Below are 20,675 nucleotides of genomic sequence, written 5' to 3'. Positions count from 1 at the left end.
ATTCTCATTTTTTGCCTCCTGCCAATCAGCCAATCTTCCATCCATGCTAGTATTTTCCTGTAATACTATGGGCTTTTATCTTGTTAAGCAGCCTCATGTGCAGTACCTTGTTTAAGGCCTTCTCAAAATCCAAATAAACAACATCCACTGACTCTCCTTTGTCTAAGCTGTCTATTATTTCTTCAAAGTATTCCAATATATTTCAGGCCAGATTTCCCCTCAAGGAAGCCATACTGACCTTGGCTTATTTTGTTTTGTGCCTCGAAACCTCATCCTTAATAATAGACTCCAACACCTTTCCAACCACTAATGTCAGGGTAACAGGCATTTATTTTCTTCTTCCCTCCCCTCTCAAAGAGATGAGTGACTTTTGGCAATTTTCCAGTCCTCTGGAACCATTCCAGTATTTATTAATCCTTGAAAGATCATTATTAATGTCTCCACTATCTCCTTAGTTGCCCCCTTCAGAACTATGTGGTGTGTTTCATTTGGTCCAGGTGACTTATCTACCTTCAGATTTTTCAGAGTCACCTTTTCACCTTCTCCTTAGTTATACCAATGACAATCAGTTCTGCTGTCTGACACATTTCTGGCATTCTACTATAATCTTCCACAGTGAAGGTTGGCTCAAAATGTTAAGTTTGTCTCCCATTACTACATCTCCAACATCATTTTCCTGCGGTCCAATATCCACTCTCGTCTCTCTTTTACTGTTTGTATATCTGAAAAGGTTTATGTATCCTCTTTTATATCATTGGCTAGGTTACCTTCATTTCACCTTTTCTATCTTAATGGCTTTTTCAGTTGCCTCCTGTTGGTTTTTAAAAGCTTCCCATCCACAAACTTTCCACTTTTTTTCTATACCTCTATTTTACTTGTTTGACTTTTCTTGTCATCAGTGGTTGCCTCATCCTCCCTCTAGAATACTTCTTCATCTTGGAAATGTATCTTTCCTGTGCCTTCTGAATTGTTCTCAGAAACTCCAGACATTACCATTCTGCCATCATCCCTGCTAGTGTCCCATTCCAATCAACTTTGGCCAGCTCCTCTCTCATGCCTCTGTAATTTCCTTTGCTCCACTATATTGCTGATACATCCAAACCCAGTTTCTCCTTCTCAAACTATAGGGTGAATTCTATCATATTATAATCACTGCCTCCCAAGGGTTTCTTTACCTTAAGCTCTCTAATCAATTCTGGTCCATTGCACAACACCCAATCCAAAATAGCTGATCACCTAGTGGGCTCAACCATGAGTCGCTCTAAAAAGCCATCTCTTAGGCATTCTAGAAATTCTCCCTCTTGGGATTCAGCATCAACCTGATTTTACTAATCTGCCTGCATATTGAAATCCTCCAGGATTACTGCAACATTGCCCTTTTTATCTCCTGATGTAATTTGTAGCCCACATTCTAGCTACTGTTCGGAGGCCTGTATATAATTCTTATCAGGGTCTTTTTAACCTTGCAGTTGCTGAACTGTACCCACAAGCATTCTACATTTTCATATCCTATGTCATCTCTTTCTAAGGATTTGATTTTGTTTTTAACCAACAGAGTCACCCGACCTCCTCTGTCTACCTACCTATCCTTTTGATACAATATTTATCCTTGGATGTTAAGCTCCCAACTATGATCTTTCATCCACGACTCATGCCCACAATAGCACTACGATCATCTATCATAAATTCTGTATGCATTCAAATATAACACCTTCAGTCCTGTATTCTTCACCCTTTTCGATTTTTTCCCCCACCTTAACTCATCCCACTGACAGCAATTTTGCTTATCATCTGCCTGTCCTTCCTCACTGCATCTCATTATATACAAACTGCTCCATCCTCAACCCTATCACTCCAGTTCACATCCTCTTGCCAGCTTAGTTTAAACCCTCCCCTACAGCTCTAGCAAATCTGCCCACAAGGATATCCTTCTTTTTTGTACAGGTCCTACCTGTCCCAGAAGAGTTCCCAATAATCTACAAATCTGAAACCCTGCCCCCTGCACCAATTCTACAGCCACACATTCATCTGGCTAATCATCCTATTTTACGCCCATTGGTGCATGGTACAGCCAGCAATCCAGAGTTACTACCTGGAGGTCCTACTTTACTGCTTTCTACCTAATTCCCTATATTCTCTCTTCAGGACCTCCTCCCTCTTCCTACCTATGTTGTTGGTACCAATATCTCATGTCTTCGGGCTGTTTGTTCCCCCCTCCCTTTAGAATGCTGTGGACTCAATCTGAGACATCCCTGACCCTTGCACTTGGGAGGCAAAATACCATCTGACTGTTTCTTTCTCACCAAGAATCTGCTGTCTCCTCTGCCAGTTATGGAATCCTCTAACGGTATTGCACTCCACTTCTCTTCCCCACCCCTCTGAGCTACAGAGACAAAGTCTGTGCCAGAGATCAGGTCGTTCTGTCTTCCTGTTAGTACGTCTCCCCCCCCCCCCCTCCCCCCCAAAGGTATCCAAAGTGATATACTTATTGTTGAGGGGAATGGCCACAGAGGTACTATTCACTGGCTACCTATTGCTTTTCCCTCGCTTAACAATCACGCAGGTACCTGCCTCCTGTAATCTTTGTATACTCCTTATCAAATCTCTCCCTATTTTCCCATGCACCAGGGAAGAAGAATAGTAATGTTCTTCGAAGTCTGACTTGTCTTATTTTTCTTGTGAGGTGAGGGCTTCTGTCGGTCAGAGTTGACCATGGATAGTGCATCCTAGCTGCCTAGATATGCAAGCCTGGGCAGTACGATATGGAGAGCAAGCTGTTGCCCGAGTAGCAAGCTCCCCCTCTCCACGCATCTGATGAACCCAAAGGAACGGCAGAGACTGATGCAGTTTGGTACCAGTAGAGTCGCAGGAGTTGCCAGTTAGCATTGAGCTCAACGTAGGACTGCCTTAGGGACTCCAGCTCCCAATTTTTCCCTTGGGTTTTACTCCCGAAGTCTTCCCCATGAGTGGGTATAGCCACAAGGCAGCCGAGGTTTGAGCTCAGAGTTTTCCTTCTCCCAGATGAGCTGCCAACCATGGCTGACAAGCTCCATCTGCCCAAAGCGACTGGTTTTAAGGTGCCAGTAACCTGCCTTAGCTCCTCCTGTAGCTAAGCCACACATGAAGGCCAGGAGCTGGACTTTGTTGTCAGAGTCTATTTGTTGGGAACATTTAATAGGCAGTGAGAGCTTGTCCCCATAACCACAGCCGGCTATAACAACCTTAAAGAATCTTAAAAATGAATTAAATTAATGTACTTACAAGTACGTTCATCAAGCCACTTAAATACTTTTGCATTCATTACATCATTTGCTTCTGACAATTTTTCCCACAAAGCAACTTACTATATCTGAGACATAACTGAAATTGATCCTTGTGCAGTGAACTATGGTGTACAGCATGTAGACAATGCAGCACAAAGAGTATATACTGCAGGGATATGAAAACAGCAATTCATGTAGCAGGTGGCAGTGATCACAAAATATTTGACTCCTTGTGCTATTTGCTTACCTTGTATTCCATCAGGAAAAGTGGAAACAAAAGCTTTAAATACCCTTCTGGAATACTGCTTAGTCATGAAGACCAATTGATTTTTTTTTTGTTTTAATTCACCCAAGGGATATGTGAACGAAAACCTGACAAGGTCAGCACTTATTAACCATCCATAATTTATTCTTAGAGCTTAGGAATCAGCTCTTTGGTTTTGCTGGCACTTAGTGAGAGGTCATTTTGATTCCATTCAGTCAGATTTCCAATCTCCCTCCAATATGCCAATTCTTCGCCTTTTTGATTCGCTCAACGACAGTGGTGTCATCAGCAAACTTGTATATGGTGTTGGAGCTGTACTTAGCCACAAAGTCACAGGTGTGAAGTGAAGAGAGCAGGGGGTTAAATACAGAGCCTTGTGGTGTACCTGTGCTGAAGGTGATTGTGGAGATGTTGTTGCCAGTCTGTATTGACCGAAGTCTGCAAGTGAGCAAGTTGAGGATCTAGTTGCACAGGGAGATATTGAGGCCCACATCTTGGAGCTTACTGATTGGATTCAAGGGGATGATAGCATTGAGTGCTGAGCTGTAATCAATAAAGAACATCTGATATGTGTCCAGAGATGAATGACAGGCCAATGAAATAACATCTGTGACAGTAGGCAAACTGGAATGGATCCAGACCACTCCTCAGGCCTCATGACTAACCGCTCAAAGCACTTGGTCACAGTGGATCCAGTAAGTGCAAATTGGTGATCGTCATTGACACAGGTTATGTCGTTCTTGAGCACCAACTTGACGCACGTGGGTACATCAAACTGCTGAAGCGAGAGGTTTAAAAATGTCAGTAAATGTCCAGCCAGTTGAGTAGCACAGGTCTTCAGTACTTGGACAGGTATGGTGCCTGGGCCAGATGCTTTCCATGGATTCATCCTCCTGAAGCATACCTCCTTTGCGTCCCCATCAAAAAAGCTTGTCTTGAACACTTAAAGCCCCTTTAGAGTTTTTGTCTTCTGCTATGCTGTTTTTTATGTGGATTGTAACACTGTACTTAATTTATCTGTGCATAGGTACGCGGAGGGGCAGGGCTTTGTATATGGGCCAAGCATAGGAATTTGAAAATGGCTGGGTGGGCACTGTGGTCAGCATAGACTGATTGGGCCAAAGTGTATCTGGGCTGTATTGCTCTATAACTCTATTGCTACTTTGGTTAATTCACTGATTGTTATAATAAACCGAGTAAATATTTGGATGGTGGTTGATGTTATTTATATGTATTCTCTTTTAAAATAGTTGGTAGTATCCTTGACCTGATAAAATGTGATACTAACATTTACAAACACTGATTAAGTGACTGTTCTATTCTCTTTTAAATCGTTAGTTGTATCTTCAACCTGATAAATTGCAGTTAACCTGATCAATGCAGATAAACTTCTAAAATCAATCTGAGACATTCATATTGACTTGACGGGAATTCTGAATGATCTGCTTTTATGAACTTGCTATTTGTCAGGCGAATAAGTGAAGATTGATTTTTGTGCTCTATCTAGGTGTTAGTAAAGTGGAAGATGGTAATTACCTGGAAGCCATTGATATCCTGCAGCAAGCAACTGAGGGACTTTGCTCCAAGAAAATTCTGGCAGAGATCTACACTCTGATCGGTTATAGTTCAGTCCAAGTGGTACACAAATCACAATTCCTTTCTGCTTAACCAGAAAATACAGTCATTTTTAAGCTGTGAATGGAGGGAGATATCTGAGAATGTACAAACCCATTTCCAGAAAAGTTGGGATATTTTCCAAAATGCAATAAAAACAAAAATCTGTGATATGTTAATTCGCGTGAACCCTTATTAAACTGACAAAAGTACAAAGAAAAGATTTTCAATAGTTTTACTGACCAACTTAATTGTATTTTGTAAATATACACAAATTTAGAATTTGATGGCTGCAACACACTCAGCAAAAGTTGGGACAGAGTTAAAATAAGATTGAAAAGTGCACAGAATATTCAAGTAACACCGGTTTGGAAGACTCCACATTAAGCAGGCTAATTGGTAGCAGGTGAGGTATCATGACTGGGTATAAAAGTAGCGTCCATCAAAGGCTCAGTCTTTGCAAGCAAGGATGGGTCGTGGCTCACCCCTTTGTGCCAAAATTCGTGAGAGAATTGTTAGTCAGTTCAAAAGGAACATTTCCCAATGCAAGATTGCAGAGAAGTTAGGTCTTTCAACATCTACAGTACATAATATTGTGAAAAGATTCAGAGAATTCAGAGACATCTCAGTGCGTAAAGGACAAGGTCGGAAACCACTGTTGAATGCGCGTGATCTTCGAGCCCTCGGGCGGCACTGCCTAAGAAATCGTCATGCTACTATGACAATTATAGCCACCTGGGCTCGGGAGTACTTCGGAAAACCATTGTCACTTAACACAGTCTGTCGCTGCATCCATAAATGCAACTTGAAACTGTATTATGCAAGGAGGAAGCCATACATCAACTCTATGCAGAAACGCCGGTGAGTTCTCTGGGCCCGAGCTCATCTCAGATGGACCGAAAGACTGTGGAACCGTGTGCTGTGGTCAGATGAGTCCACATTTCAGCTAGTTTTCGGAAAAAACGGGCATCGAGTTCTCCGTGCCAAAGTTGAAAATGACCATCCTGATTGTTATCAGTGAAAGGTGCAAAAGCCAGCATCTGTGATGGTACGGGGGTGCATCAGTGCCCACGGCATGGGTGAGTTGCATGTATGTGAAGGTACCATTGACTGAGGCGTATATTAGGATTTTAAAGAGACATATGTTGCCATCAAGGCGACGTCTCTTCCCGGGACGTCCATGCTTATTTCAGCAGGACAATGCCAGACCACATTCTGCACGGGCTACAACAGCGTGGCTTTGTAGGCACAGAGTGCATGTGCTTGACTGGCCTGCTGCCTGTCCAGATCTAACTCCTATTGAAAATGTGTGGCGCATCATGAAGAGGAGAATCAGACAATGGAGACCATGGACTGTTGAGCAGCAGAAGTCTTATATCAAGCAAGAATGGACAAAATTTCCAATTGCAAATCTACTACAATTAATACCCTCAGTTCCAAAACGATTAAAAAGTGTTATTAAAAGGAAAGGTGATGTAACACAATGGTAAAATGCCTCTGTCCCAACTTTTGTTGAGTGTGTTGCAGCCATCAAATTCTAAATTTGTGTATATTTACAAAATACAATTAAGTTGATCAGTAAAACTATTGAAAATCTTTTCTTTGTACTTTTGTCAGTTTAATAAAGGTTCATGTGAATTAACATATCACAGATTTTTGTTTTTATTGCATTTTGGAAAATATCCCAACTTTTCTGGAAATGGGGTTTGTAAATGTTATACTGGAAGTGAGTTTTAATAAATGACAGTTGTCTTAATATGGAATCAAGAATGAGCAGAAGTTCCTGCAAATCAAAATATGAAGTATACACTCACTTAACTTAATTGGATGACAAAAAAGTTATTTCTGTATTGGTGTATTTGCAATATAAAATAAAATCATTCAAATCTTAGAATCAGAAGTTATATCAATTTACTAAAAAGATATGTGCAGAGTTTCATAAGGATTTCATAAACATTAGTTCTTGAAACAAATACAGATTTCAACTGTAAAAATGGCCCATAGTGACTTTTTAAAATAAATAGTAGTGCTCTTGTTCATACAATACAGTCATGTTGGAATCCTAATTATGGGTATACTGTATCTGAAAATTTGTAGACCTTTTGAATTCCCTTTTTGTTAATATCTGTACTTGTGGAATCACTGATGAAATTGGATTGAATTTTGTTCACTTTGATAGGTTAAATTGGATTTGAGCTGATTCTTTTTCAAGGTCAACAGTAGCATTTACTCCTGTTATAATTTACTTGGAAAATGTATCATAAATACTTGACTGAGAAATTGTTTTAAATATAAATTTGATGATTTATAAAATTAATCCCCCAAATAACAAATGTGTTATTTTTGTTAATTGAATTGTTTTAGGGCAAACCACAAACTGGCTTGCAATATTTCAGGTGGGCACTTCAATTAGACATCCAGTGCCTTCCTGCATTGTATCATGCTGCTATGGTCTATCGACAGCTAGAGATGGTGGAAGCTGAACTTGGGGCCCTAAACCATCTTTATATGGTGAGTTTAATTTTATTCATTACTTTTCTGTTGATTGCTTATCTTTCAACTTCTAATATTGTCATCGGGCAGAATGTTTACAGTCTGGTGGACAGAATTTGTTGCAGGTGTCAGTCTTTTGGTGGAACCTTGCAAGATTATGGGTTAAATTGTGGAGAGACAGTGATGCTGATGATAATGATATACATCAACATTTCCATTAAGCACTGAAATATTTATGTATCTACATATCACTGAAGTAGTCCAGATCCTGCAACTGCATTATAAGAGACACGTTGTTAGATTTTCCATTGCATTACTCTGAACCACATGCAGTTTCATTTCCACATAAAATTCTTGGGCATTCAGAAACTTTGCAGTTGTCATACTTGTGTCTGTTCTTTGTCAATCACAGCCTCATTGTTCATTCTTGGCTCTTTGTGATTTTACATTCATTTAAATATTAATTTATGCCTCCTGGGTTAGGCTACATGTCTGTCACTTGAATCACTTCGGCTTCATTGGTTGAGAACACTTACAGCCCCTTGCTTTGCTCATATTAGAACAAGAACTTGCGTTGATATACTGTTATAACCATAATAGGTTTTTCATAGGGACGTTCTTCTTCTTCATGTACCCTGCATGTTACACGCTTGGGCGATCATGGCTCTCCACATTGAACGATCCCCCGCAGTGTCAATGATATTTCACACACTTAGATTTGTTAGTTCTTTCACAATGTCCATATATTTTCTTCTTTGCCTTCCTCTTCCGTGTTTCCCAGGCATAAGTAATTGTAATGTAAGCCATTCTATTTCTCCCTTTCTGATGACATGGCCCAGAAAATTAAGTTTCCTCTCATTTAATGTTCTCATTAAAGATCTTTTTTGTATGGGCACGTTGGAGTACTGTCTCATTAGTTACCCTATTTCTATATGATATTTTCAGCATTCCTCTAAGAAACCACATTTCTGTTGCTTGTAAGTTTCTTTGGAGTTCTGGTGTTATAGTCCATGTTTCGGAAGCATACAGCAAGATTGACCAGATGTAACATTTCAGTAGCCTGAGCCTTGTTGTCATAGAAATGTGTCTGTTGGTAAACATGGGTTTCATTTTTTGGAAGTTGGTTTTGGCAATGGCAATTCTTCTTTTTATTTCTACTTTACTTCTAGCATCTTGTGATATAAAGCTACCAAGGTAATTAAAGCTGGTCTTTAATCACCTTGGTAATATCGCCAATATCCCATAAGACATTTTGATACTTGTTTGTTTAAAATATTTCCAAATCCATACATATGCTGTTGACCTCCAGAATACATTATCAGAGAACTATTCTTAGTGAATTTGCCAATGTAGGTCCATCTAGTTTCTGACAGGCCTAAGATATCAACTTCCAACCTGTTCATTTCATCTAATGTGTTGTCCAACTTTCCTTTCTGGTGAAGTGTATGGATGTTCCATGTTGCCACCCTTAGCCTTTCCCTATTGCTTACAGTCTCTGGATGACGGTCTGGTGTCACCTGCAGCACATGACGACCCCTACCGAGCGAGGTGTTGTTCTGTTGATTAGAATCAACCCCATTCACGCTGCCGTCTGGCTCCCTTCTTTTGTTTCTTTCCATGATTGACTAGGCAGAAATTTCAACAGTGGTTTGCCGTTGCCTTCTGTTGCTGCAGTGTTTATCTAACTAGAGCATTTGACCTCTACTGGTGTTCCCAATTGGGAATCATACATTAGACGTCGCCCAACCTTTGCTGTTGTTGTACAAAGACAATCCTCTACCAAAGCTTGGAATCCATCTCCCTGCTGCCGAAGACTTCGGTGATTTTAGGTGACACCACCAGCACCACTGGTCTGGTTATTTTTCTGGCGTCAAACACTCGCCATAGACAGAGCTCCTTCAGCGAGACAGGGTACACCCAGACCTAAGTCCTACGTGAAGGCAGAGTTGTCTTGGGTGGGAGAAGCTATATAATCGCTATTGGCATTTCCTGATATTTAGTCAGGACCAAACCACCCCATACACTCCATAGGTACATTATCAAACAAAATTTGATTAAAAATATGGAGTTGTGTAGTTCACCACCCTGGCAAGATCTTTGGGAACTGTAAAGTACTGCTCAAAAGCCCCTTAAAGGTTTGTAGGCAGCTGCAATTGTAAGATACAGAGGGATATCCACTCTTAACTGAGAATGAGCACATGAGCAGATCCAAAATCAGGTTTCATTTAAATCATACAGGAACGGGCATAATCCTAGTTTTTTCTCTTACATCTTGAAAATTTGTATTTTTTCAGCTTAGATGTAAAATTAGATCTAATTCTATTTGTTTTACAAATTAAGAAAAGCATTTTGAGTAGCTCATGAATTTCTAATGAATCGAACTTTGAGATTAGCATGCAGATGTAAAGGACAGTTCTCTGCGCAAGTGCTACAGGATTCCAACATAGATTTAAAGTTTTGCATTTGCTGTTCACCCTTGACACTAGACTTCTCAGAGAGTTGTGCCTGAATTACACAGTGACCTGTCTGGCAGAGCTGCCTCCTGACAGCTTTGGCGTCCAGGTTCAATTCTAACCTGTCGCATCTGTGTGGAGCTCACACATTCTCCTGGTGAGCATGTGGCTGCTTTAGTTTCTGCAACCGTTTCCAAGGTTGGTAGGTTAGTTGGCCACTGTAAATTGCTTGCGGTGTGCAGGTCAGTGTTGGAATCTGGGAGGAGTAGGTGAGAAAGCAGGGAATGAGGAAGTGCTAGCGGCTGTACTTCACCAGGAAGCTGAAGAGCATTCAGAGGTCCTAGCAACTTTCTATCGATGTAGAGTGGAGAGCATTCTGACAAGTTACATCACTGTCTGGTATGGAGGCTCCAAGGTGCAAGGTCGAAGGAGGCTGCAGAGGGTTGTAGGCTTAGCCAGCTCCCATTACTGGCACTAACCTGCCCCACCATTGAGGACATCTTCAGAAGGCACTGCTCCAAGAAGGTAGCATCCATCTTCAAGGACGCTTACCAACTGGGACATGCCCTCTTCTCATTATTACCATTGGGGGGAGTATAGGTGCCTTAAGACCCACACTCAATGTGTTACGATGATTCTTCCCCTCTGTCATCAGATTTCGATAAAGCCATGAACAGCCCATAACTTTTAAGGGCAAGAATGGACCTTGTGACAGAGTATTAAGCTTGGGGCAGTGCAAGCTATGATATTATTAGGCAGGAACCAGAGAGAGTTAATCGGGAACAGCTATTTTTGGACATGTCCATATCTGACATGTGGAGAGTGTTTAAAGACAGAGTAGAGGACAGGTATGTCCCAGTAAGAAGACAGGACAAGGCTGGCAAGGTAAGATACTTGGATTATAAGAGAGGTGATAGTCAAGGTTTGAGAAGCTCAAATCAAAAAGGGCCCTTGAGGATTATAAAAGAGCCAGAAAAGAACTTAAGAAGGGAATTTGGAGAGTCAAGAGGAGCCATGATGAGTCCTTCACAAGTAGGATTAAATGAGAATCCTAAGGCATCGTACACCTACTTCAGAGTAAGAAGATAACTGTGGAGAAGGTGGGACCACAAGGATAAGGGAGGGAACATGAGAATATGTGCTTGGAGGCAGAAGTAGTGGGTAAGTCCTAAGTGAGTACTTAGTGTTGGTATTTACCAAGGAGAAGGAAGTGGAGGATAGGGAGATCAGTGTGGAGTGTGCTGATATGCTAAGGCATTTTAAGATTTAAAAAAAAGAAGTTGCGTTGGGTCCCTTAACATTAAGATGAGTGTCTCCAGGTTCTGATGGCTACTGAGAGAAGCAAGAGATGAGATTGTTGACCAATATCTTCACGTCCTCTCTAGCTGCAGGTGACATACAGAGAGCTGGTGGAAAGCTAATGTTATTCCTTTGTTAAGAAGGGGAATTGGGATAATCCTGGTAACTATAGACCGGTGAGTCTCAAGTCAGTGGTCAGGGAGCAATTGGAGTGGATTCTCAGGAACAGGATTTAAGAGCATTTGGAAAGCCATGGGATAATCAGCATGGCTTTGCTTGGGATATAAGGAGAGGTTGGACAAACTTGAGGTACTTTCTTTGGAGCAGCAGAGGCTCAAGGGGGACCTGAAAGAAGTTTATAAGATTGTAAGGGGTAGATAAGCAGTATCTTTTACTCAGGATACTAGAGGTGGTGGGGTGGAGATACGTCTCTACCAAAGGAGATGTGAGGCGCTCCTTCCTTCCGCTAGCCTGCCGATCACCCGTGGACAAAGTGTAGCACCTGCTTAGTGCCCCCACCCCCCCACCCCCCCCCCGATCAGGGTCACATGAAGCCATGGGAGCAGGTGGTAGATGGTCATATGAGCAGCTGGTGCATATCACAAGTCCTTATTGTATGACCACTGATGCCAGGTAGACAATCTCTGAAAAGTATTGATAACGTCTGGGGTCACCCACCTTGTAAAGGCACTGCCCAGAAGACAGCAATGGCAAACTACTGTCGAAAAATTTGCCGAGAACAGTGATGGTCGAGACCAAGATCACCCACGTCATACGACACGGCACATTGTGATGATGATGAATACGGGAGGGCGTACATTTAATGTGAGAGCGGATGAGTACAAAGATGCATGGGACAAGCTTATTACACAGAGAGTCGTGGGTGACTGGAATGTGTTGCCAGAGGATGCATTCCAAGCATTTATAGCCTTTAGTTCCATTTATGCTGTGTAATGGTAGCATTTGAATATATTTTTGCATCACCATGGTTTATCTGATCCTGTTTATTTATCATGCTATCATGCTTGCCCTTTTTTTGTAGCCCAGCATGATGAGCAGGATATTTGTAACTTAGTTAGGTCCTGGATAATGTGGTTGTTTTTCTCCTAAAAGGCTTGTTTCAGCAGCTGCTGCTAGCATTCTAATCATAGAGCCACCGAGAATACAGTTTCCCAAAAATATTTCTTCTGAGGACCTTCAAAAGCAAGGTTTACAATCCCTTAACTTTAATTATCTAACCCTCGAAGAGGTTTTATGCTCCTCTTCCTGGAATGTTGGAGTTATTAGCCCTTTTCCTTAGGATAGATTTATAATTGCAGCTTATTCAGAAAATCAGGTTTTTGACCAGTTTGGAACCTGGCCAAGTAAAGGTTTGTGGTTTTGCCATCTGTCAGTTGCTTTTTCATCCATTTGTTTAATTCCATATGGTGGGGGTGATAACACTGAACACATTGTCTGTCCCTACATTATGTGTTATCAGGGTGCACTTCACTTTGGGGTACAAGGTAATAATGGCCGATTTACTATTTGTTATGATAGTGTTGTTACCATTTGTGGTAAATTCTGGTCCGGTCTTTCTATTAAAAATCTATTTTGTATGCCTGTTGAATGTATATTTCTGTATTCTAAGTTGTAGACTTTGTAGTTGGCTTTTGAGCTGAAATGCCATGATTCCTTTTCCAGATTTTTGAAAATTGTGGTAAATTTAAGGATGCCAATCATGTTGAATCTCAGTTTTTGATCAAGCCGGAGCAACTGGTTCAGATTCCAGCAACATGCTGTCTGTTGACCAATGTAAACCAAGTATATGTGAAACATTCTCTTGCAAGAAGATATCTTCAGATAGGAAGGTATGTAATACTTCCATTTTATAGGTTGCATCTGGAAAAACCCAATGATTGTACTGGTTCAGGAAGATAATCTGCTACCTCAGAATGACTCGGCATGGATATTTGATGCCAGCTGAGACATTATTACCCACATTCCAAGAGTTGGTGGAATATGAGTCGCACAACTCTTTCTTGGTGTGGGGGGGGCTGAAAGAGGTGGATAAGTTTGGATTTATTTTCCTTGGAGTGGAGGGGACCTGATGTAGAACAAGTTGTCAGAATCTTTTACTGTACCCATATTGGGGGTATCTAAAACTAGTGAGTGCATGTGATGGGTAGGAGGTGAGGAGGGGATATGAGGAAGTATTTTTTTTTTAACTTGGGCCTTTGGAAACTGGAATGCAATGCCTGAATGGGTAGTGGAGGCGGAGGCTCTCACAACATTTAAGAAAAACACTTGAGTCACCAAGGCAGTGAAAGGTCCAGACCAATAAATGGCAGTCCAGATAGGTGGTTCTTGATAGTTGATGTGAACACGATGGGCTGAAAGACCTGTGGCTCTAAGTATTCTCTGGAGTTGAAGTTCAATGTCAAAACAGTACATGCAAGATGTGTTCTGCTATTTTTTTTTTCATTTTTCTTTGTCATGAAAAATAGACTCATTAATGATTTGTAGTTCCTTGCCCAAGTTGTAATTATGAATAATTGTATTTGGATGTACCGTTTGTTTAAAAATTAAAGATTATAGATTAGTTTTATTTTTTATATGCACATTGAAACACACAGTGAAGTGCGCTGTTTGCGCATGGATCTGTCCAATCTTGTATTAGTTTATAAACATCCAAACAGCATGGAAGTAGTCATCGCATTAATCTATAGTCATGACTGATTTTCCAAGCTTGCTACAGGAATACTGAGGCCAATAATAAGATCAATATTAGTGTTCAAATTGAAATTAAGTAATTGGAAATACCTCTGGGATTTGTTTAATTTATTTCTTCCTCCTTCCTCATCTAAACAATCTCAAACATTCAACAATATTAGATGCCAAGCCCTGTAGGGAATATTTCTGTGTCTTTGGACTTCTATGGCCGTATTTCAACAATCTTAAAGAATATTTCTCTTTTCCTACAATTTACTTTGTTTAGGGCCGGAGAGGCAGCGGAACATTACCTTGACCTACTGGCTTTATTCTGTGAAGGATCACAACAGGAAGTACGTGATCTTTAAAAAAATTATTGGTCTTGCACTAGGTTTTAGCAAGGTAATTTATTTGGTTTTAGCAAAGTTCTTGTTAAAGGACAGAGTGTTAAATTTTGGCTCTAAAATGTGCTACTTTTTATGATTGTACCATCAGCTTCATTCCAAATGGAGTTTAGTAACTTCTGCCTATCCCTTTTTCCCCTTTCAAAATATTGGCTTTAGGGAAGGACGGTAGTGCAGCGATTAGCGTAATGCTATCACAGCACCAGCAACCCAGGTTCAATTACGCCACTATCTGTAAGGAGTTTGTACATTGATCCTGTGACTGGGTGGGTATCTTCTGGGTGCTCTGGTTTCCTCCCACACTCCAAAGACACGTGTAGTAGGTTAGTTGGTCACATAGGTGTAATTGGGCCACACGGGCCTGTTACCATGCTGTATCTCGAAACAAAAGGAAATTAAAAAGTTAAAAGTTTGTCGTCCCCTACTCAGTGCTTTTCTGGTGGCCTTAGATTTTCCCCCATCCTGCCACATCATTCTTTCCTCCACAACACTCTTTCCTTCTTCCATTCCTGGCTTTGCTCCATTTTCTCCCATTGATTAACCAGAATCTAATCTCTCCCCGTGCCCTGCCACATATCTATCTCTCTACCTCTTTGCATAGTAGGACAACCTCGTCAACAGTCCTACAGCTCAGAAACAGGTCCTCCAGCCCATCTAGTTCTTGCTGACCTGCCTGATCTTCTCATAGGTTTCCTTTGGAGGTCCAACATTAAGTCCAGATTAGCAGTTGAGCCAAGCCGGGCAGAAACAAGGATTAATAACTCTAGAGGAGAGGAATTCACAACAACATCCATAATAAAATAACAATTGGGAAGGTGTAGACAGCCGATTGAGTCTAATCAGGATATGGGGTATTCGGGGATAAGTCACTGTATGGCTGCATTGGGCCCAGGATTGAACATGGCACTTTCAGGGGAACTTAGAAGCCCTGAGAATATGGAGCAGGTTAATTAGTTAATATTGTTCCTGGAATGTGTTCCTGTTTGTCTGTGTTTTCTTTGCCTATCATGAAAAAATATACATATTTTCCCCTATTCCACATCTTTCTATCCTTGTCTTTACTTTCTGGTGAGTGTTGTAACAGGAAAGTGGGTACTGTTGGCTTGTGATGGATTTTGTACGCATTGTTCTGCCTTTTCTTGTATTCACCTTTGTTTTCAATCTTTCCTAGGTATTTCTTGTAGCAGACTGCATGGTTCCTCGAATTCCTGAAATCTATTTGGAAACAGCTGTGGCTCTTCTGCAGTGTCAGAGATGTAACGATGCCATCACTGTCTGTGAGGAAATTACCCACAAACTGTCAAGTTTACTTTCAGAAAATTTAAGATTTGAGATTAGAGTTAATGAATGGTTGCCTAAAGATTGTTCAGAAAAGACTGAAATTAACACAGTTTGCCAGAGTTCCCTTTCAAACTATTCCAGTGAGTCACAAACCCAATGTTCAACAAAGAAAGAAACCCTCTATTATATCCTATGGATGGCAAGTGCATTATTATATCAAGGACAAGCTTTTGCTCTCTTGGGAAATAAAAAGGAATCAATTACTAATTTTAGTCGGTGAGTTGCTGCCGGTCTCCTTGTCTTTGGAAGTTATGTTTTCTTGGGCAGAATTTCAGAATTCTATATGGTTCTAATGACTGTAGCATTTTCTCCTGGTGCCTTTGACTTCAGTTTTACCAAACTATCATGGCCATGCTGACGAGTAGTTATATTTGATCCCACCACTTTCTATAGCAGGGAGTTCTGGACTTATTTATCAATCACAGGTGCATCAAAACATACAGTTCAATGAGTCATTTGTGTTAACAACCACTACTGGGGCAGCTCACAAATATTGCCTCATATTCTGACGGCAACATAGTATGCCCGCAATGTTGAGCCGGAAACGGGAAAAAATAAGCTCTCCCTTAAAATCCATTCCTCTTATCTTGAGCCAGTGCTCTCTTGCTTGTAGTGGAGAAGGTCAGTAACTTGAAAATCCTTGGTGAGGAATAGTCCTGGGACCAGCATGTAACTGCCATTACAAAGAAGGCATCGCAGTGCCTCTACTTTCTTAGAGTTTTGTGCAGATTTGGCTTGTCATCTAAAACTTCGGCGAACTAATATAGATGCACAGTGGAGAATATCCTGACTGCTTGCATCTTGGCCAGGTATGGAAACACCAATGACCAGAAATGGAAATGCCTACCAAAAGTAGTGGATATAGCCCAGTCCATCACAAGAAAAGCCCTCCCTACCACTGAGAACATCTAGAAGGAGCGCTGTCACAAGAAGGCAGCATTCAGCATCAAGGACCCCCTCCTTTCTTTAGAACATTACCAAAGACACTTGCAAATTTCTACAGGTGTACCGTGGAGAGCATTCTAACTGTCTGGTGTGGCGGGGCTACTGCAGAGGATCAAAATAAGCTGGAGAAAGTTGTAAACTCAGTTAACTCCATCATTGGCACAAGCCTCCCGAGTATTCAGAACATCATCAAGGAGCAATGCCTGAAAAAGGAAGCATCCATCATTAAGGACCTCCATCGCCCAGGGTGCCTTCTCATTGTTACCATCAGGGAGGAGGCACAGAAGCCTGAAGGCACACATTCAGCGATTCAGGAATAACTTCTTCCTCTCTGCCATTAGATTTCTGAATGAACATTGAACCCATGAACACTACCTCACTACTTTTTCCTTTTCCCTTTTTACACTACTTATTTAATTTAACTTTTTAATATATATACTTGCTGTAATTTGCTTTTATTGTTCTGTTTTGCAATGTTCTACTGCTGTAAAACAACAAATTTCATGACATATGGCAGTGATATTAAATCTGATTCTGAATATTCTCTAGTTGTTGTTTTAAATAAATAATCATTATGCAGAACCAAACAGCCTGCTTGATTTGAAAGCTTCATTTGGATTGAATCCAAGAGGCTATCAGATTATTGTCAGAACAAGATTATTGTGATAGAGTTCAAGAAGAGAGTTCATTTTTTAATGAACTAACATGAGTGTAATGAGGTGAAGGCTACCTCCTACACTCAGTACTCTTAAACTGCTGAGCATTTTGAGTGTTGCTTGGTGAACATTATCTAACCATTTATATTGCAACTTACATTTGTATTAATAGATTATCATCTCTGACCACTTTAGTGATAGTAATTTTTTTTTGCAGATGTGTTAATTTGCTCCTTAAAGTTCAAGTTGTAGATTCTGATGATTCTGGTAAGCTCTATTGTGTATTATTTTTTAAATTTGCTCTATTTATCTATTTAAAGTTATTAAAGACTATCAAAATTTTGATTTTTGATTATATGAACCTATTTTTAAAATCTAAATACTCATGTTTTGTGATGAAGTACACGGCTGCTTTTGTGTACAGTACACCAAGTTTAAAGGAGCCTTTCTATGAAGACATAATTTTCTGACAGTAAAATTGGAATGTCTTTTGCCTGGCCTGCAGCCATGGTAACAAAACAGAATGCGTACACTCGAAGTCCCAACACTTGCAGAGTGGTAGAATGAAGCCCAACTGAAGTGGCGGCTTGAATTTCAGGTTTCTGTGCAAGTAATTGTTTAGTAGAAAGTGGATGAAATAAAAGTTGTGAACTGTATAACCAGCAGACACCAAGTAATCCAATCCTTGAACTTTGAGCTTTTGAATTTTCAACTGATCTCTTTTGGTAATTTTCTTTCATTCACTGTGTGAATGAAAAGTTACTGTGTGCCAAATTTAAAATAACTAATCCACCTGAAGAATAATGATTCTTAAAATAGGTTCTAACTTTAACTTCGGATTCCCATGTCAACCAAGCAGAGAATGAGGAAATAACAATATGGTGGGGCAGTGAAGGGAGAAAGCTGGGGCAAAGGTTTATGGACAGCCAGTACATGGGACAAATCAGTTGATTTGGCTGAGGGAGCACTGGTGTAAAGGACATTGTATTTCTCAGAAGCCTTAAGTTTGCTCCAACGCCGAGGAGACTCTTCAATGTGTTTTATGTTGACCTTGTCATCCTTCCCAGTGCTTCCAGACAAGAATACTGCCATTCCCAAAGGATCCGATCTTCCAGGTATGATCTGTTTAGCTTCTATTTAAAATATAACCTTCCCATTCCCCAGTGACTTCCCATTGCCAGCAGGATATAATATCTGAATATTTCAGAACTTGTCAGTCCTCTGTGTAAATGTCATACCTTGTGCTGTTCCTAGACTTTAGACGCTCCCCAGAAATCTAACCTTCCTTGCGCCCCTTTGCTCTATCTGACCTTAGATTTGGCTTTATTTTACTGCTAAATCCCAGAAACATTTCTTTGTTGCCAAAGCCCAGCATTTAACTTGCTTGAAGATTTAGTTCCTGATTTCCTGTTTTGTAGCTACTGTATTTAATGGAATACACTGCTGAGGGGTGGTGGTAGAGGTGATGTATTAAGGACATTTTAGGGACTCTTCGATAAGTCCATGGATGAAAAAGAGGATCATGGGATTTGTAGGAGGGGAACGTTAAATTGACTCTGGAGTAGGTTAAAAGGTTGGTGCAACATCATGGGCCAAAGGGCTTAAACATACTGTTCTATGTATAAGACACTGAGTAATTCTTAAGTATTTTCATGCAGGAGAGCCGAATAGTCAAATTGATACTTTGAAAGAGAACATAATGGAAGTGAAATATTTGCAAAAGCTGAAATCATTGGCTTTTGTTGGAAAAGGAGTGCAGCTGACAGAAAGAGGTCAACAAAGAGAAGCTCTGCAGAATTTTCAGCTGGGTCTACAAGCTTGTCCTGGTATGTTATTTTTGGACCTATGGATCACGTTTCCACAGACTAAACCGTAAAGAATAGCCCCAAACATGGAAACCAATAGTGCTAGTAGTATTTTATGGATCCAGAAATACATATGCATGATGTTCTGACAAAGGTAAGTTCTAAGTTTCTAGTTGATTGTGATGGGCATACATTCCCAGGTATAAATGCTATTAAAATTAGCTTGCTGCATCAGCAGCGCAGAACATTGCAAACATGACGATATAAGTTACATAAACTTCAATTAACATAAATTGCACATAACCTGCATGGCAGAATATTAAACATACGCATAACAACATTGTTATTTGGATGATCAGTGTTGACTCATCCTGTCTGATTGGTCCTTCATGTGCCTGTGCAGCATTGCACAAAGATGCCGTTGGGTCATTGCACATGTTAGCGTGAAGGTGAGCTCCAAGTTGTTTGTAACATTTGGCACACCCCAATGACAGCTGTGTGCAGCAACAGATTAATTTTTTTTTTTAATTTTTAAAATGAGAGTTTCATGATCCTTGTTCTTGTTGAGACCTGTGTGTCCGTTTCTGTTTTTAATCATACTATTGTATAACCTGCATCCGGAGAATACATTATAAATCCTTTTGATTTTCTCTTCTAGATAGCTTAGAAGCAATGTATAATCTGGTGCAAGTTCTGTGGAAACTTAAAAGGAAGGATGAAGCTGTCTCTTACTGGCAAAAATATCACAGTTCAACAAAAGCATCTGCAGAAAAGATGCAACAAGAGTTTTTCAAGTGAGTGAAACTGATTTCCTACTTTATATTTGCAAATGTATCTGAAGCACCTTGGGGAATTAAAAGAATATTCTTATTTAAATAACCAGAAACTTTGCAGATTGAACTTTCATATAATAAACATGATCTTGGGCTTTAATATAATATAATTGATTAATATTTAAATAATTAAATATAATGTAATTGAGCTTTAATATAATAAGCATGGAATGGTGAAAAACAATTCAAAGATACAATACTTGGGTAATAGAAAAGGTACATAGTGCTTTTTTCTCCTCCATTTCCATAAGCCATAGGAGTGGAATCAGGCCATTTGAGTCTGCTCCACCTTTTCATCATGGCTGATCCATTTTCCCTCTCAACCCCATTCTCCTGCTTTCTCCCCATAACCTTTCAAGCCCTTATTAATCAAGAACCTATTATACCCCACCTTAAATACACCCAATGACCTGGCTTCCACAGCCATCTATGGCAACGAATTCCACAGATTCACCACCCTCTGGCTAAAGAAATCCCTCCACATCTCCATTCTAAAAGGACGTCCCTCTATTCCGAGGCTGTGCCTCCTGGTTGTAGACTCGCCCACTATCGGAAACATCCTCTCCACATCCACTCTATCTTGGCCTTTCAGCATTCAATAAGTTTCAATGAG

The 20,675-nt window shown here is 40.4% G+C and overlaps 1 protein-coding gene across 1 annotated transcript in view; it reads left to right on the top strand.

The window, feature by feature from the left end:
• Positions 1 to 20,675, top strand: part of fancg (FA complementation group G) — a 39,086-nt gene that overhangs the window by 16,312 nt on the left and 2,099 nt on the right. The window contains exons 6-14 of the mRNA XM_073064340.1: positions 5,036 to 5,166; positions 7,507 to 7,653; positions 13,071 to 13,237; positions 14,365 to 14,431; positions 15,654 to 16,039; positions 17,642 to 17,691; positions 18,492 to 18,539; positions 19,083 to 19,250; positions 19,888 to 20,023. Of these exons, the coding sequence (XP_072920441.1) occupies positions 5,036 to 5,166; positions 7,507 to 7,653; positions 13,071 to 13,237; positions 14,365 to 14,431; positions 15,654 to 16,039; positions 17,642 to 17,691; positions 18,492 to 18,539; positions 19,083 to 19,250; positions 19,888 to 20,023 (1,300 nt within the window). The remainder of the gene's footprint in view (positions 1 to 5,035; positions 5,167 to 7,506; positions 7,654 to 13,070; positions 13,238 to 14,364; positions 14,432 to 15,653; positions 16,040 to 17,641; positions 17,692 to 18,491; positions 18,540 to 19,082; positions 19,251 to 19,887; positions 20,024 to 20,675) is intronic.

This window comes from Hemitrygon akajei, chromosome 13 (assembly GCF_048418815.1).
Source record: "Hemitrygon akajei chromosome 13, sHemAka1.3, whole genome shotgun sequence".
In the NCBI taxonomy this organism is placed as follows: domain Eukaryota; kingdom Metazoa; phylum Chordata; class Chondrichthyes; order Myliobatiformes; family Dasyatidae; genus Hemitrygon; species Hemitrygon akajei.
Note: the sequence above shows the minus strand (reverse complement) of the source record. Positions and strands in the feature narration are given on the sequence as shown.